The 18616-nt window shown below is 44.5% G+C and overlaps 1 protein-coding gene across 2 annotated transcripts in view; it reads left to right on the top strand.

The window, feature by feature from the left end:
- Positions 1–14825: 14825 nt before the first annotated feature.
- WFS1 (wolframin ER transmembrane glycoprotein) overlaps positions 14826–18616 on the top strand; it is a 35330-nt gene continuing 31539 nt past the window's right edge. Inside the window, exons 1-2 of one of the 2 annotated variants that reach the window (XM_086747432.1) lie at positions 14826–14942; positions 17102–17293. In XM_086747432.1, the coding sequence (XP_086603558.1) occupies positions 17107–17293 (187 nt within the window). In that variant the 5' untranslated portion in view covers positions 14826–14942; positions 17102–17106. Of the gene's footprint in view, positions 15433–17101; positions 17294–18616 lie in introns of both variants that reach the window. The other variant, XM_086747433.1, reaches the window with a different exon arrangement.

Genomic DNA, 18616 nt, shown 5'->3' on the forward strand with positions numbered 1-18616 from the left:
AGTGAGCTTTTGCAGCTGGACTTTTCCTATACTTTAATGATTCCTTCCATTGAAACGGAATGTGTCTTAATATTACTAGACTATTGAAAAATACAGAAGGCAGTAAAGTTTTACTTCTGCATACAACATTCCCCATTCAAATCATGTTTTAGACTTCTTTTTTTAAAGTGAACTGAAAAGAAAGGAAAACTTAACTTACATTCACTTTCAAGAATAACATTTGCAGCCTTTTTGTCTTAGCTATTTGTGTTCAAAGGTTTTTATTTCAATAACCTATTAGAAACACATGAAAACTAAAACTGGTATTAAATTTCATATTAAATATAATTTTTCAGATTTATGGATGTTTCATGATGTACTCAGATAAAACTAGCAGTTATGTTCTATAAGCTGTTACATCAAAGGCAATAACTTGTAATCACCTTACATTTTCCTTAATCTGAACCAAATGCAATACCCTATTTCAATCAATGTTATAAATTACTTTTCTCTGCATTTTCAATTTCTGCATAACTACAGTTAAAAAAAAAATAATGCCTATGGTGCTATCATATTTTCCTACAGCAGCTTTTTCCTTATGCCGGGATAAGCATTTTGGAAAAAAAAAATTAAAATGAGCCATTTATGTGATCACACAAATTGCAATAGGTTAAAAATTAGAATCATAGAATCATAGAATGGTTAGAGTTGGAAGGGACCTTCAAAGGTCATCTAGTCCAACTCCCCTGCAAGGAGCAGGGACATCCCTGACTAGGTCAGGTTGCTCAGAGCCTCATCCAGCCTGGCCTTGAACGTTTCCAGAGATGGGGCCTCCACCACCTTTCTGGGCAACCTGTTCCAGTGTTCTATAACTCGCATCGTAAAAAATTTTTTCCTAATTTCTAATCTAAATCTACCCTCCTCTATTTTAAAACCATTACCTCTCGTCCTATCGCAACAGGCCCTACTAAACAGCCTTTCCCCATCTTTCTTGTAGGCCCCCTTGAGGTACTGGAAGATCGCTATCAGGTCTCCCCGGAGCCTCCTCTTCTCCAGGCTGAACAGCCCCAACTCTCTCAGCCTGTCCTCATAGGAGAGGTGCTCCAGCCCTTTTATCATCTTCGTGGCCCTCCTCTGGACCTTCTCCAACTGGTCCATGTCCTTCTTGTGTTGGGGGCTCCAGAACTGGACACAGTACTCCAGGTGGGGTCTCACCAGGGCAGAGTGGAGGGGGAGAATCACCTCCCTCGACCTGCTGGCCATGCTCCTCTTGATGCAACCCAGGATGCGGTTGGCCTTCTGGGCCGCAAGGGCGCATTGCCTGCTCATGTTAAGCTTCTCATCCACCAGCACTCCCAAGTCCTTCTCCTCGGGGCTGCTCTCAATCCATTCCCCGCCCAGCCTGTATTTGTGCCTGGGATTGCCATGACTCAGGTGCAGGACCTTGCACTTGGCCTGGTTGAACTTCATGAGGTTGGTGCAGGCCCACCTCTCCAGCCTATCAAGGTCCCTCTGGATGGCATCCCTCCCTTCCAGCGTGTCGACGGCACCACACAACTTGGTGTCGTCGGCAAACTTGCTGAGGGTGCACTCTATCCCACTGTCCATGTCGCTGACAAAGATGTTGAACAGGGCCAGGCCCAGCACGGACCCCTGAGGGACGCCACTCGTGACCGGTCTCCACCTGGACATTGAGCCGTTGACCACCACTCTCTGAGTGTGGCCATCCAGCCAGCCAACTCTTTATCCACCGAGTGGTCCGTCCATCAAACCCATGTCTCTCTAGTTTAGAGAGAAGGATGTCGTGCGGGACAGTGTCAAAAGCTTTGCACAAGTCCAGGTAGATGATGTCAGTTGCTCGTCCCTTGTCCACCGATGCCATCACCCCGTCATAGAAGGCCACCAAATTGGTCAGGCACGATCTGCCCTTGGTGAAGCCATGTTGGCTGTCACCAACCACCTCCTTGCTCTCCATGTGCCTTAGCATGGTTTCCAGGAGAATCTGCTCCATGACCTTGCCAGGCACAGAGGTGAGGCTGACCAGCCTGTAGTTACCTGGGTCTTCCTTATTCCCCTTTTTAAAAATTGGGGTTATGTTCCCTCTCTTCCAGTCATCGGGGACCTCACCAGACCGCCACGACTTCTCAAATACGATAGCCAGTGGCTTGGCAACTTCATCCGCCAGTTCCCTCAGGACCCGCGGATGGATCTCGTCAGGTCCCATGGACTTGTGCACCTTCAGGTTCCTCAGATGATCCCAAACCTGCTCTTCGAGTACAATGGGCAGTTCTTCATTCTCGCAGTCCCTGCTTGCACCTTCTACAGCTTGGGTGATGGGACAGGAACTCTTGTCAGTGAAGACTGAGGCAAAAAAGTCATTGAGAACCTCAGCCTTCTCCATGTCCTGGGTAACCAGGACACCAGTTCCCTTCTGGAGGGGGCCTACATTTACCCTGGACTTTCTTTTGTCCCCTACGTACCTATAAAAGCTCTTCCTGTTACATTTTATATCCCTGGCCAGATTCAGTTCTGCCAGGGCTTTGGCCTTCCTTACCTTATCCCTGGCCACTCGCGCAGCCTCTTTGTAGTCCTCCCAGGCTACCTGTCCCCACTTCCACCCTCTATAGGCTTCCTTTTTCACTTTCAGTTGGTCATGTACAAGAAAGGATTCTGACCAGCTCTGGTTTCTGAGGCTACTGTGAAATGATTTCAAAATACTTATGAAATTGTATATATATACACCTGTACATGAGGGAGCAGGAAAAATTATTTCACTTGTGTGGGATTTGTGGAAATTATTAAATTATGAGTATATTGCCAGAACATAGAGTTCTGCTGACTGAAATTGTACAAAAGAACTGTGTATAAAGTATACAAGACGACCTCAGTCCTTAAAAAATACCGTATCATTCGATACCTTGTGGTATCGAATGAGCAGAAACAGGCATTTGTTCTAAACTCTGTGTGAGCAAGTTTGTAGTGTTTGTCTCCACATCCTTCCTTAGGACTCTCTACTTGACTGATTAGGTGATCTCCTCTTCATTCCTTGTGATGATTTTGGGCACTTACATCTTCCCACATATTATTACAGGGAACTCAAGAAAATAACTGGGCACATTGCATGCTTGTGCGTGACAAGATGCTGAAGAGTCAGACAACTATTGTGCCAACAGCTTTGAGACACCAGTTGTATTTATCTTTTGGTTTCCTCAGACATGCCCTCTCATTCTTCCAGGAAACTTTTCCAGGAGAAATTTGAGAATTTTTCTCACTGGTCAAGGACTTTTTCCATGCTATGACACCGGTAACTCTACCTGCACTGAAATAAATCTGGAAACCCTGAGTTTGTGGAACTCATACTGCTGGTCTAAGCAGGTGCAGGTGGAGTTTGTAACATGTCGTACAGAGATTGTTGACTATGTGCAGAGCATCTGAAAAGTGAGCGCACAGCAAGTCCTGCACTTCTGGCAAATGGGAAACTTACAGTCCGTGTGTGCAGATATTCTCTCCTCCAGAAATACAGGATAGGAATATAGCAGTTGTACAGCACTTACAGAAATACGTCTAGAATAAAAGTCTATAAAGAGCATTTAATTTGTAGCTGAAGATGTGAAATTTGATCGGTCGAAATTCGAGCTAAAATTGTGAGACCTCTGTGAGGTTTAAGCTCCCACTAGTAAATTAGCATTTCACGCTCTCTGCTCTCTGTGGTTTCATCAAAAGGTAAATTTAAACAATTTCAGTTTCTCGAGAACCAAGTGGAGTAAGTTACTTGTGTTTATATTGAAATAGATGCTAAGAACCTAACAGGGGATATTGCCCAGCGCCATGCAGTCTGTTCCCACTTACAAATGACTTTTCATAAGTGCTTGTACCTTAAGAGCTCAAGGAAATCACATTTTCTATCACCTTCACTTTATTATAAATCACCATTTTTTTTCCCCTACAATTAGTATGTAACATACATTTCTACCACCTAAAATACAGCAAATGCTTTAAAGAATGAAGAGTGTTATTGCCACCTGGTGGGAGCCTTGTGGGTATAACTTATAACAGACAGAACTGAAAATGTCGAAACAGCTCAAGCTGAGCAACACCATTCTGCAAGAATACAGACTAACGACATTTGGCGCCACGAGAATAATTAGATAATCTCATTTGCTATGACAAAACAGCGTTATTAAAGAGCTGCAACCTGCCCCCACACTCCTTTTAATGTCAGGTAAAGTCACTCTTAAAGTTCGTAAATCCACTGTTTTTGATGGTAATCAACAGGATTGGAGTACGGATGTATAAATAAAATATGAATAAGCATAGTGAAGTATATAGTAGAAAAGTTGTATTTAAAAGGTTTTGGGAAGAGAAGAGCCTAATGGACTAAGAGCAGAGGTTTAAAACTCCATTTCAAATTGTCTGAACCCTTTCTCTTTATTATTTTATGTAATTAACAATGAATAAAGTGAACTTCCCAGAGAATAATTCTGAAATTCTCCATTTAATAATGCCTCAACACTTCACTTTCTTTTCACACTTCTGTCAATGTGCTTGTATTCAAAGCTTTGAAATAGGTGGCCAGATTTTTTAGGCAGGAAGCAGTAAGATTTGAAGACAGTAATATTGACATAAATACAACTCGAAATTTTAATGACTAATACAACTCTATAAAGGCTTCCTGACTAAAACACTGAAAGCCACAATATGACAGAATTTGGTCTGGCATGTATAGGACTAATAGCATCTATTTCCTGTCAGAAATCTAATTTTCAATGTGACAGTTTTGCAGATTTTTAAAACCTTAATTAAATTCTGCACAATCTGTATTACAGAATCCTTTACATTAAACATGCCTGAAACTGAGATGTAGCAACTCAGTTTTTCAGACAGCAATTTATACACAATGTTTTGTGGACGGAGAACAACGTGTCTATGCTAGCTGCTGTCTAGCAGGTGGAATCCTGGAAAGGGCAGAAAGTAGTTTATAGAAAAATTTGTGTAGTATCCTTTGCAAATTATTAATGCTTTGTATTTCAAGCCATGTGAACTTGTCTGTTTGACAAAGGAATGTTCATTTTTATTTGTCCAAAGTGAGCCAGAGATTATTTCCTCCTGAAATGCGGGAAGATGCTTATAGCTTTAACTCTTAATAGTCAGGAATCGAATTAGCTAATTTGAGAGCTAAATTCCCTTTACCTGTCAAATTCCAGATTTAATAGTCCCGGCTAACTTGCTTTCTATAATGATCTGCTCCACTTTTTTTCTTTTCTCCTGCAATTTGGGAGAAATCAAAGAGAAAATCTTTGCTTTAGAGATTTTTTTTTTTAATCTAATTCAAATTGTTCTGCAAAAGAGAGGAAGGAAATGGTTACTCCAATATATTTGGGTGAAGAAAATGTATTTCTTATACTCAGATTAAATCGATACTATATTGGGGTTCAGGTTTGGGGAATCTGTACATTTTACAGCAGTCCTTATAGAAATTCTTGCATCACTGCCTTCTGATTTGTATCTCTCAAGCAAAGTCCAGTACAAGGCTGTACTTCAGAAGGAGAAAGCAACCTCTGGCACTTGGGAATGTTGGAAATTACCAGAATCATGCGGGGGGGCTGGGGGGGGTTGATACAGAAAAATCTAAACAAAATTACACGGAAATCATGAAAGATTTTAAAATTCTTTATTTATTTAGTATGGCTGAGGGAATGTTTTTGATTTTGTGGTTTCTTGTTCATGTTTTGCGTGCATGTTTAATCCATACAGCAGTCTGTCATATAGTCAAACAGATGGTACACGTGTCCCCTTCAACAGGTAACCGTGAACACCTATAATGTTCTGCATATGCTGCCTTGGATGGCACTGAATTGTTTCATTCGTTCACACTAGAGGTCACTGTGAGCTAAAGATTACGCTTGACTTGCACGAACCCTCATGATGAATTTACAGGATGAAATTTGTGTCATCCTTACCAATTTGAACGGCTGATGCAAACTCATCTCCGTTAAATATGTTTGTGGGGGACCATGGTATTAATGCAACCTCATTAACTGACAAACTATGTACAGACTGTAGAGTAAGAAGTTACTTCTATCAAGAAATCCTCAGTGCTTAAATATGTCCAGTTTGATTTTAGACCAAATTTCAACTTTCGCAACACCAAACTGCTTCAAGATAAGAGTCCCAGACTTTGTTGATACTTGTTGCTGGTTTTTTTTTTTTGTGTATAAACATTTGAGGTAATGTTCCTTCCCTCTAGCAGAACAAAACAAGTACAACTGATTCAGGTGCAGCTTCTGGTGTTAGAGAGCCAAGTCCTATTTAGGCTGTGCATTAGCAATGAAATCAGCAGCTGTCTCAGAGTGAAGTTGAGAAAAGAAGACTAAAGAACATTCAAGGAAGTGGAAGAGGAGCACAGACTGCATTACCTGCTCCAGGGAATGCGTCCAACCCAGGATTTACCTCCCAGTAGCTGCTGTGTCAGACCCTCACAGCCTTACTGAATTACCACCTGTGTGAGTCTGGTTGTATCTGTGCCCGTTTTCAAAATCTTTTCCTCTTTCACAGTCTATGTCCATGATTAGAAAAGACAGCTGAGGAATAAGTGCAAAACTGAACATCTGATGCCACATAAGTCACCTACAGCATTCATGAAAAGGAAAACGTTGCCCCTTTCCTCACAGCTGAGAACTAATGGGAGAATAACAGTGTTGCTTTTTTATATAAAGCAATGATGATGCATACCGCTTGCGTGCTGCCAGCCAAAGAGCATTTGGCACAAGGACAGTGGCATAAAGAGGGGTTAAAAGAGCAGTGGACATGGAAAGATGCTCACATTACCCTACGTGCTCCAGCGCATGAAAACAGGTATTTATGCAAAAGCTACTCCAGCCCTGAGGTGACAGAGGTGCATTTAATATGCAGATCTGGGAAGAAGAGTTTTCATCACTAATCTTCACAAAACTCCTCAATTTGTATTTTTTACCTGCTTTATGTGCCCACTTTCTTCTGTTTTTCTTCCCATTTCCTCCCACCTTTGCCTTTTATTAATTCTTCCTGTCACATGTCCATCCCAAATGGCACTAACATCCCAGTTACTGACATAATATTGTTGATTCTCCAGATTCCAGTCTATGGTCTCAGTATGCTTAATGTATTAAGCTTTTTCTGACAGAAGATACCTGCTGCTTTAGATTTACACACTGCCTCCAAAAAAAAATTTTTTAAAAAAAGGTCTGTTTTCAGCTTGGTCCTTAGTCTGACAAAACAATAGTACTCAGCTTCGCATGAGGTATGCTGGAGCTTTTATTGCACTAATTTGATGCTGATGTAATGCTACCATCAATTAAATTATACTGTTAAAATGGGCATAACAGAGTAAACAACAAACCCTATTATTTTGAAATAACAGCTGTTCTCTTAATCGGTAAGGTGTGTCAAAAAAAGAGATGATATTTGGGATGGCTTTTAGTACAGGTTATTTAGCATCACTCAGATATTTTCAGTTCCACAATGTACTTCCTTTCATAACTGCGGAAGATGCACACGACATTTGTCTGTGAATCTTTCAGCTCTTCTTACTCTTACAGTAAGAGCACTGCTGGCACTCTTTTGCTGGCATTAACATATTCCACAAACATCCAGCATAATTACGTCAAATCTGTTTCTGAGTGCACCACAGACTAAAGAAATGGACTCTTACTCAGAGGTGTTGTGACAAACAGACAGAGTTGAAGGCTATTCATTGGAATGATTCATACTTCATGCAGGTCTGTTTTCTTGGATGATCACTGCTTTATCTCTTCATTTTAGGAGCAGTTTGATTTAATAGTTTTTCCTCTGGACCGCTGAGAAACTACTTGTATGCCAGCAATGCTACAAATGTGGTTTCTTTTCAGTAATATGACAGGGAAATCAGTTTGAACTGATTGATTTAATAACAAAATGTTGTATTTAAATGTTTCTTAGCAAGATCTTGTCTTTTCCTGCTACAAATTAAATTTTCGAGATACAGGCTTTTCTTAAACATTTCAATACTACACGCATGCCTAGATGCTGAAATACAAATTTCACAACAGACTGTGAAAACGGCCATTTGTATCACACACAGTTTAACTGAGGCGACATAGGAGTTGCTTAGATCATTAGATGTCCCTGTTCAAGTACATTTTTAGAATTCACTGATGATTATATGGAAAAGCAGTTAATTTCAGCCTATATCTCAGTACTGCACCTAAGATGTTCAGGCAATCATTCCTACTACGTTTTATCATATAATGAGTAAACAACCATAGAATCATAGAATGGTTTGTGTTGGAAGGGACCTTCAAAGGTCATCTAGTCCAACCCCCCTGCAAGGAGCAGGGACATCTCCAACCAGATCAGGTTGCTCAGAGCCTCATCCAACCTGGCCTTGAATGTTTCCAGGGTTGGGGCATCCACCAACCTCTCTGGGCAACCTGTGTTCAGTGTGCACAGAAATCAGCTAAAGTCAACAAACATCACTCTGTAAACTTACAAAATATTTGCAAAAGGATTATTGATTCTCTAATACAAAAAGAAACTGGCTGAACTGCAACCTTTTTATATTCTTGTTGCAATTGGATTTCTTTTTTTAATCTGGCCTTGACAGAAACCTCATGCAGTTCAACAAGGGGAAGTGCAAAGTCCTGCACCTGGGGAGGAACCACCCCAGGCACCAGCACATAGAATCATAGAATCATAGAATCACATGGTTGGATGGGACCTATAAGATCATCTAGTCCAACCGTCTTCCCACTACCATTGCTGCCACAGCTACTAAACTATATCCTGTAGCTTCTCATCAAGCCGCCTCTTGAACACTGCCAGGGACGGAGACTCCACCACCTCCCTGGACAGGCCGTTCCAGTGCCTTACCACTCTTTGAGAGAAAAAGTTTTTCCTCAAGTCCAATCTAAACCTCCTCTGGTACAACTTGTGGCCATTTCCTCGGGTCCTGCTTGTTGCCTGGAAGAAGAGGCCAAAACCCTGCTCATCACAACCTGCCTTCAGGAAGCTATAGAGTGCAATGAGGTCTCCCCTGAGCCTCCTCTTCTTCAGACTAAACAATCCCAACTCTCTCAGCCGCTCCTCATAAGACTTGTGCTCCAGACCCCTCACCAGCTTTGTTGCCCTTCTCTGGACACGTTCCAGGGCTTCAATGTCTTTCTTGTAGTGAGGGGCCCAAAACTGAACACAATACTCAAGGTGCGGCCTCACCAGTGCCGAATACAGGGGGATGATTACCTCCCTGCTCCTGCTGGCCACACTATTTCTAATGCAGGCCAGGATGCCGTTGGCCCTCTTGGCCACCTGGGCACACTGTCAGCTCATGTTCAGCTGAGCATCAACCAACACCCCCAGGTCCCTTTCCTCTTCACAGTCCTCCAGCCACTCAGCTCCGAGCCTATAGCGCTGCATGGGGTTATTGTGGCCAAAGTGCAGGACCCGACACTTGGCCTTGTTGAACCTCATGCCATTCAGCTCAGCCCAGTGATCCAGCCTATCCAGATCCCTCTGAAGGGCCTCCCTACCCTCAGGCAGATCAACACCGCCACCCAACTTGGTGTCATCTGCAAACTTACTGAGGGTACACTCAATCCCCTCGTCTAGGTCATCAATAAAGATATTGAACAAGATGGGCCCAAGTACCGACCCCTGGGGGACACCACTTGTAACAGGCTGCCAGCTGGACTTGACTCCATTAACCACCACCCGCTGGGCACGGCCCCCTAGCCAATTCTTTATCCAAAGAAGGGTATACCTACCCAGTCCACAGGCAGCCAGTTTCCCTAGGAGAATACTGTGAGAGACCGTGTCAAAGGCCTTGCTGAAGTCCAGGTAGACCACATCAACAGCCTTCCCTTCATCCACCGGTCTGGTCACCCAGTCGTAAAAGGAAATGAGGTTGGTCAAGCACGACCTGCCTTTCGTGAACCCGTGCTGGCTGGGCCTGATCCCCTGGATGCCACTCATATGCCGAGTGATCTCACCCAAGATGATTTGCTCCATAACTTTCCCAGGTACTGAGGTCAGGCTGACAGGCCTGTAGTTCCCCAGATCCTCCTTACGGCCCTTCTTGTAGATGGGAGTCACATCGGCAAGCCTCCAGTCCTCCAGGACCTCCCCAGATAACCAGGACCGCTGGTAGATGGCCGAGAGCGGCTCGGCAATCACCCCCACCAACTCCCTTAGCACCCTAGGATGGAGCCCGTCCGGTCCCATGGACTTGTGGCAGTCCAGATGGAGAAGGAGCTCTCTAACTGTCTCCACCTGTACCACAGGGGGTGTACTCGGCCTGGCATCCCAGACTTCCAGATTAGGGCATAAAGTGCCCTGAGGATAACTGATCTGCCTATTAAAGGCAGAAGTAAAGAAGGCGTTGAGGACCTCAGCCTTCTCCTTATCCTCAGTGATCACATTCCCCGCTGCATCAAGTAAAGGGTGTAAATGCTCCTTATTTCTTCTCTTACCACTGATATATTTGTAAAAGGATTTCTTGTTCTCTTTTACTGCAGTGACCAATCTGAGTTCATGCTGAGCTTTTGCCTTCCTAACTTCCTCCCTGCATACCTTAGAAACTTCTTTGTAATCTCCCCAAGTAGCCTGTCCCTTCTTCCAGAGGACATAGACTCTCTTTTTCTTCCGGAGCCTCAACAATAGTTCCCGGTTCATCCACACCGGTCTTCTTCCCCTACGGCTCGCCTTACAGCATTCAGGAACAGCCTGTTCTTGTGCCTTTAAGATCTCCATCTTGAGGAGCGTCCAGGCTTCCTGGACCCCTTTACCCTTAAGGAGCGACTCCCAAGGGACCCTCGCAACAAGCATCCTGAACAAGTCAAAGTCCGCCCTCTTGAAGTTCAGGATAGCCGTTCTGCTAGTGATCCTTCTGACATCTCCAAGAATAGAGAATTCTACAATTTCATGGTCGCTCTGCCCAAGACAGTGCCCAACCTTCACGTCTCCCACCAGACCTTCTCTGTTAGTAAAGAGTAGGTCAATCAGGGCACCACCCCTGGTAGGCTCTCGTACCAGCTGCATAAGGAAACTATCTTCCACACCCTCTAGAAACCTTTTGGACTGTTTCCTGTGCGCTGTAGGATATTCCCAGCATATATCAGGGAAGTTGAAGTCTCCCACAAGAACGAGTGCTGGCGATTGCGCGACTCGCTCAAGCTGCCCATAGAACGCCTCGTCCTTCTCTTCATTCTGATTAGGCGGTCTATAACAGACCCCCACCACGATGTCACTCCTACAGGCCTTTCCTCTTATCCACATGCTGGGGGCCACCCAGCTGCTTGGCAGAAAAGGACCTTGGGGTCCTGGTGGACACCAGGTCGAAGATGAGCCAGCAATGTGCCTTTACTGCAAAGAAGGGTAATGGTATCCTGAGATGCATTAGGAATGTTGCCAGCAGGTTGAGGGAGGAGATTGTACCCCTCTAGTCAGCAGTGGTGAGGCCACATCTGGAGTGCTGTGTCCAGTTCTGGGCTCCCCAGTACAAGAGACAAGGAAATACTGGAGAGAGTCCAACAAAGGGCCATGAAGATGATGAAGGGACTGGAACATCTCTTCCTATGAGGAAAGGCTGAGAGAGCGGGACTGTTCAGCCTGGAAGAGAGAAGGCTCAGGGGGATCTTATCAATGCATACAAATACCTGAAGGGAGGGTGCATAGAGAGCAGAGCCAGGCTCTTTCCAGTGGTGCCCAGTGACAGGACCAGAGGCAGTGAGGACAAATTGAAATACAGGAGGCTCAATCTGAACATCAGGAAAAGCTTTTTTGCTGTGAGGGTGAATGAGCACTGGCACAGGTTGCCCAGGGAGGTTGTGGAGTCTCCATACTTGGAGATATTCAAAAGCCATCTGGACGCAGTCCTGGGCAACTGGCTCTAGGTAGCCCTTCATGAGCAGGGAGGTTGGACCAGGCAACCTCCCTCCAGAGGTCCCTTCCAAGCTCAACCATTCTATTGATTCTATGAGTCATAGTACATAACCAAAATTTTAAAAGGTGTTGCAATGAGTTATTACAGTACTTTTACAGTATCTCCATGTTTCTTCTCTAGCTGAGAAGACCACAATTGGCAACTATGATAATGCCAAACGGGAACTAATCATAGAATCATACGATGGTTTGGGTTGGAAGGGACCTTAAAGATCATCTAGTTCCAACCCCCTGTCATGGGCAGGGACATCTTCCACCAGATCAGGTTGCTCAGAGCCCCATCCACTCTGGCACTGAATGTTTCCAGGGATGGGGCATCTACCACCTCTCTGGGCAACCTGCTCCAGTGCTTCACTACCCTCCTTGTAAAAAATTTCTTCCTTCTATCCAATCTGAATCTACCTCCTTCTATTTTAAAACAATTACCCCTTGTCCTATCACTACAAGCCCTTGTCAAAAGTCCCTCCTCGTCTTTCCTGTAGGCCCCCCTTAGGTACTGGAATGCCACTATAAAGGTCTCCCCAGCACCTTCTCTCCTCCAGGCTGAACAGCCCCAACTCTCTCAGCCTGTCCTCATAGGAGAGGTGCTCCAGCCCTCTCGTCATCTTCATGGCCTCCTCTGGACCCTCTCCAACTGGTCCACATCTTTTTTATGTTGGGATCTCCAGAGCTGTATGCAGTACTCCAGGTAGGGTCTCACCAAAGCAGAGGGGGAGAATCACCTCCCTCAACCTATTGGACATGCTTCTTTTGATGCAGCTTAGAATATGGTTGGCTTTTTGGGCTGGAAGTGCACATTGCCAGCTCATGGTGAGCTTCTCATTAACAAAAACCCCCAAGTCCTCCTCCTCAGAGCTGCTCTCAATCCATTCTCCGCCCAGCCTGTGTTTGTGCTTAGGATTGCCCTGACCCACATGCAGGACGTTGCACTTGGCCTGGCTGAACTTCATGAGGTTTGCACAGGCCCACCTCTCTGGCCTGGATGGCATCCCTTCCCTCCAGTGTGTCAACTGCACCAATTCATTTGTGATAAAGTGTAAGCTAAAGTGAAATTAGTGCAGTTGATAATGGAAGCTGCCATCATGTTTGAGATTGGTTTACTCTCAGTAATGTTGTATGTACTTATATAACCTGTACATGAGTATACAAGGTGTGTGTTTGACAATTCATTTACTGCAAAGGTTTATCTGGCCTTTTTTTAAGTAAGGGCCTGATCAAATTCAGCAATGTCACTAATGTGCATCTTCAATGTAAGATTGCCTGTAAGCAATCACATAATACATTTGACACCTAGTCTCACTGTTCAGCAGGTTGTTTAGTAGTCAGTGTGGCAGTTCTAACCTTGAGCTGAGCTCCGCTGGAATGGCTGATGCCATGTGTGACCGTGCCTTGTGTTGGAAGGGAGCGGGCACAAGCAGCAGGGGAGGCTTTATTTTACACTTCCTTTTAGTTACCACCCTCATTTCCACCTGTTCCCTAAGCAAGTTACATCCGTTAAGCACACCCACTAAATATCAAATCAATTGTATAGAATAATATCTCGAAGCAAATGTGAATAGCGGGGGGAGCAGATTGCAGCAGAAGTTTGTCATATCTGAGTTAAGTCATACTGTCAGTTTGAAGAAACAACTAAACAGATAACACAAGGCAGGCATTGTATGTTCCTGACAAAACCATATTAGACTCAGACTGCAAATGATCTTCTTAAAAATAACTTTTTTTTTCCCCAAATTTTAATTTGAAGTAAACAGATGCTTAACTTCATTTTTGTTGAAACTTATTTTAGGTAAAAAGAATAATTTTGTTATGACTTCCAAGGCTAAGAAATAGTAAGGATGCTGGGGACCACATTTTTGTTTGGGGATTAAAAAAGTCAGCATGCAGTGACATCAACAGGTAGGATCTGACTGACATTTTAAAAATGAAACATATCATAGCTCCCCATGATCTGCTGCAAACTTGGAACTTGTGAAAATCAACTTAAGTCACTAAATTACTGACATGAATGGCTGAAGTTTAAATTTAATCTCCTATTTTGAGTTTGTGAGGTTGGAGTTTGGGTTTGTTTTTTTTTTTAATTAGAAGCTATTCAGAGTACCATGTACAGAACTTAGCTTTTTTTACTTCTAAGTAGCTCAAAACTAAAAAGTAATGTATATTTTCTAAAACAAGTAAGTTTACTACCAATACATCAGCAACACTCACAGATTAAGTTTATAGGTCACTACCAGCCCAGGATGCGGCAGAAGTACAGGTGTATGCAGCAGTGACTTGGAGGACATTTTGGAGTAACCGGTTACTCGACTACCACACTGTTTCCCCCTCTCTTCACTCGGACAAACGCGGCGTTCGGGGGACGGATCCGCCCCTCAGGCTCGGGGGAAGCCGGTTTAGCCCACCCCGGCTGAGGGCCCGGCCCCTGCCCGCCTCCATGTCGCTAACACGAGGTGCTTCGGCAGAGCCGGCCCAGGTCGTTCCGTCTGTTCCCCAGAAGGGCAATTTAGGGGCCCGTCGGACAGCTCGGGGCCGATACCAGGGGAAGTCGTCAGATCCCTTCCCCCTCCCACGCTGGCTGCCTGGAGAGGCCCGAGGCCGCAGCCCGGCTCCGCCACCGCCCAGAGGCCGCGCCCCAGCCCGGCCCGCCAGAACGCGCCTCCTCACGGCGGCCGGCCCGCCGACCCTCTCCTGCGGACGGGCACCGGCACCGCCCCCCTGCCCCGCGCTGCCATTTTGGAGCTGCCCAAGCCCGCCCCGGCCTCCTCAGTCTCCTCCCCCTCCCGCCGGCCCCGCCCGGCAGCGGCGGAGGCCTCCCCGAGGAGACGCGGGCGGTGAGTGGCAGTGGTGCTGCCCCCTCAGCACAGAGCGGTGGGGCGGGGGCCGCGGCCGGTGGGCGGGTCGGGGCCGCCCCGTAGGGCTGCGGTCGCGCGGCGGGGACCCACTCGGTGCCCAGCCACCGGCGGAGCTGCTTTTCGCCCGGAGTCTGCACCGGTGACTTCGCCCTGCTGGGCTCGGTGAGCGTCTGGGGCGGGGACCGCGGGCAGGACGGCCCCAGCTGCTGCCCGCCCCCCGTCGTGTGCCGGGACTTCCCGGCCTTCCGGGGAAGCAGCTGCCCTCCAGGCACCCTCCGGCCTTGGCGAGCTGAGCAAACTCCGGCTCTCCCGCCCTGTCCCGTCCCGTCCCGTCCCGTCCCGTCCCGCCCGGAGCGGCTGGGCGGCCGTAGTTGCAGAGTCACCGCCGGCAGCGCGGCTCGGGCGGGCGGGCGGCCGCCGGTTCCTCCTGTCGCGCCGGATGGCTGCTAAACAAGCCCGGGCTCCCCGAAAGTCTTACCCTGCCTCCTGCTCCCAGGTTTTGTAATAAATCCTAAAGTTAAATCTGAGGGCGAGCTTCTGCTCCCGTCTAAGCCTGCAGTAGATAAACTTGGTGGTGCCCTTTCTGGGACAACTACAGAGTGACTTTTGGGACGAGAGTGGGGTTTTTTTTTGCTAGCTGACTAACAGCGAGGTAAGTGTTCTGCTCATCGCACGAGAGATGCCTTTGTTGCCCGGGTCCCCGTTCTGGCAGGGGTCCGCCCCAAAAGAGCTGGACTCTCGCCGCGCAGCGCATCCTCGGCCGCCGCCGGCCGGGCTGGAGCCTCAGCCTCCCCGCGTCTTAACTCGTCTCTCTCCGAGCGCTAAGGTCAAGTGGAAAACCAAATGCGAAGTAACTTTTGTGATTGTATAATGGTTAAAAATACTCATGCTGCTTTACTGGGAAAGTATTTTAAGCGCTATGTTTTCCTAGGACTGTTTGAAGGTTGAACTGAACTATGTTGGTTTATTTATAACTCGATGTAGAAACATAATACAGAAATGCGTTTACTTATATCAGTAAAATATGCTCTGGATTAGGGAAGCTTGATTTTGACAACCAAGTCGTCTAAATTACAAAGAGTATGTTTTACAGCAGTAATATTGCTGGTACTTTTAGCATCCTCTTGTGATGTTAGTGTCCTTTAAGTGGAAGAAGTTGTTGGCTGAGTTGAGTAGTGTATCTTTGGTTTTGGCTATACTACTTTCATCTTTACAAGGACATTTTTAGGTCAGTATTCTGAACGTACAGAATTAAAAAATATAGTTTATAGCCTGACACCTACAATTTTCCCTGTGAATTGCTTCACTTCAGAGAAGCTGCTCCTAAGCAGCAAGAGTTACTATCTGTTATACTGTGGTAGTATGCGTACCTTGCTACTTCCTGGCTTGTAAAAGCTAAGCTTTCCATAAGTCCTTACTGAAAGCTTACTGATTTGAGGAACTATTTACTATAGAATAGAGATCCCCTCATTGTTTACGGGAGGGCTTACAATGGAAGTTGAAAGGTCTTCTCTTGTAAGGAATTGTAAGGCCTTTCGCTCTCTGCCTCAGTGGGGTTTTTGTATAAATACTGTTTTAAATAAAATTGGATAGTAGTTCAGTAGTAAATAAAGTCAGCTTAGTTGGGATCATGTGTATTTCAATTAGAAATGTCTATAAAGAGCATCTTTGATGTCCCTCTATTTCCAGTGCCAGAGTTGTACATTTCACCTCCTTTGCCGCCTTATCTTTCTTGTCTTTCTCTGTTCTCAGCCAGCCTGATTAGGTGCTGGCTGTGAACCAGGCCCTTGATATGAAGTGAATTTTTCTATTGTTATAGACATGTCAATACTGTTCTGTGGAAAGTTAGGGGCTGCTCTTTAATTCTTGCATGTGTAAGTTAGGGGCTACTCTTTATTTTTTGCATGTGTCAGTAGAACATTAGATTCAAATAAGTTATTTATATGCAGTATTTACAGGATTGATTCATTCATTTTAATGTTTATCTACACTTGAAAGTCAATTCTTGCTTAGTTAGGAAAAAAAGGCAGTCGCTGTTCTGGCACAATGCTATGCATGGTCAGTCTTATTCAACAATAGCTACTCATGCTGGAATTATTGAAGAATATATAAATACAACTTTAAGTTGCTATCAGCCTTCTTGCCCTTTTCTAGGCTTTTTGTTCAACTAATTATACAAATATACTCAGGTTTTAAATTTTTACTCTGGTTTTACATTGTAACCCTACTACCTGATATTAATCATTATTCTCTTCATTTGCAGCTGGTTTTACATTGTAACCCTACTACTTGATATTAATCATTATTCTCTTCATTTGCAGCTAAAATGAATTCAGACCCTGATCGCCCCTCAAGTCCCTCTCACCCCCATCTTGGAAGGTCCCAGCTAAACGCTGCTGCTGAGGACCACAGTGGGAACAATCAGAAATCTGGACCGTCCTCAGGAGCTACTGCAACATTTTCTTCTTCAGTTCCTGGCTACTCCCATAGCAGAGAGAAAGCTGAAAAAAATGGTAAGTATTAAAGCAATTTTTATGCAAAATTAAAGAGACACTGTAAAGAAGAAGAATAAATTTCTCCAATTTCTTTTAAACTTGTTGTGGAAGAGACTTTTCTTCTGCAGCTTACTTTGTGTGTATTGTCGAGTTTTTCCATCCAATTTTTCTTAGTGTACAGAGCAACAGGAAATAAGTTTGTTTGAAAAATTGACAGGAATAATTAAATGTAATTTAGCATAATATTAAGGTTTTGATTTAAGTTCTTTAGTTTGCTAGATCGCATGCTAACTATAACTTTAATGTGGATGAATAGATACTACTGTAATGTAGACTGAGGGAATAGTAAACTGATATATGAAACCAGAGCGACAGAAATTATGTTAGGATTAGTGGGCAGATAAGAAGTTGGATTAAGAATTATGATACACTTTGAAAGGCAGAATGATACTTTTTTCCCCCCCCCTTAGTGTGAACCCATTGAGTTTCAAAGATTGTGAAAACTGATGTGATGAGAGAAATGTCTTGTGTAGAAAACGGACAGAAAAGTATCTGGCTCCTGTATTCAGCTGCTGAATTTGTAATCTTACACTTGTGCAAGAAGGTCTTGTTTACGAGGTCTAGCAAAATTACTTCTCTTTAACTTTCTTTACAATTGCACTTTTGATTCTGAAAATGCTTATGTGCAATGTCCTTACGTTCATAAATATGAATCACTCTACTGAAGATAATACGGCTATCCAAGAGTTTAAAATGGTTGAATGTGTGAATATCTGCACGACGTGTATCAGACGCAGCTGAGCTCTGCACATAGTTGAGCCAATATTGTGGCTGTGTTAGCACATCTACTGTTTGCATCTAGTTCAGAATTGACTGTTGGAACCTTCTGGGTTCTTTGTTACTAAAAGGCACATTCGAGATGGAGGAGAATTTTTTTAGATACCTGAATTTCTAACATGCCTCAGTGTATCATTACCAACTTTGTAATCTCGCCCACCTGTAAAAGAATTCAGAGATGATGGAAAACTGATACTTCTAACAATAATTACATTATTATTAATTTAGGATCAGTGCTAACAGGTATGTGTCTTCCTTTCTTCATTCTCCAGTTTCTTATTCGGCTTCAACAGGCAAAGAATAGCAGCAATATTAGGAATATGGTATGGAGTTATCTTGGGCTTTGTAATAATATGATTTGAAAGAGGAAAGCATAGGTTTCTGTTGTTGGTGCCCACATTCATGCAAGAATGAATACACACTATCAATCTAGTGGTGTTTTACACAGAGATTCTGTCAGATATTCTTCTCTAGCTAATATGAAGATATTCTATATAAATATTG

Source organism: Chlamydotis macqueenii, chromosome 4, assembly GCF_036417535.1.
Source record: "Chlamydotis macqueenii isolate bChlMac1 chromosome 4, bChlMac1.mat, whole genome shotgun sequence".
Taxonomy (NCBI): Eukaryota; Metazoa; Chordata; class Aves; order Otidiformes; family Otididae; genus Chlamydotis; species Chlamydotis macqueenii.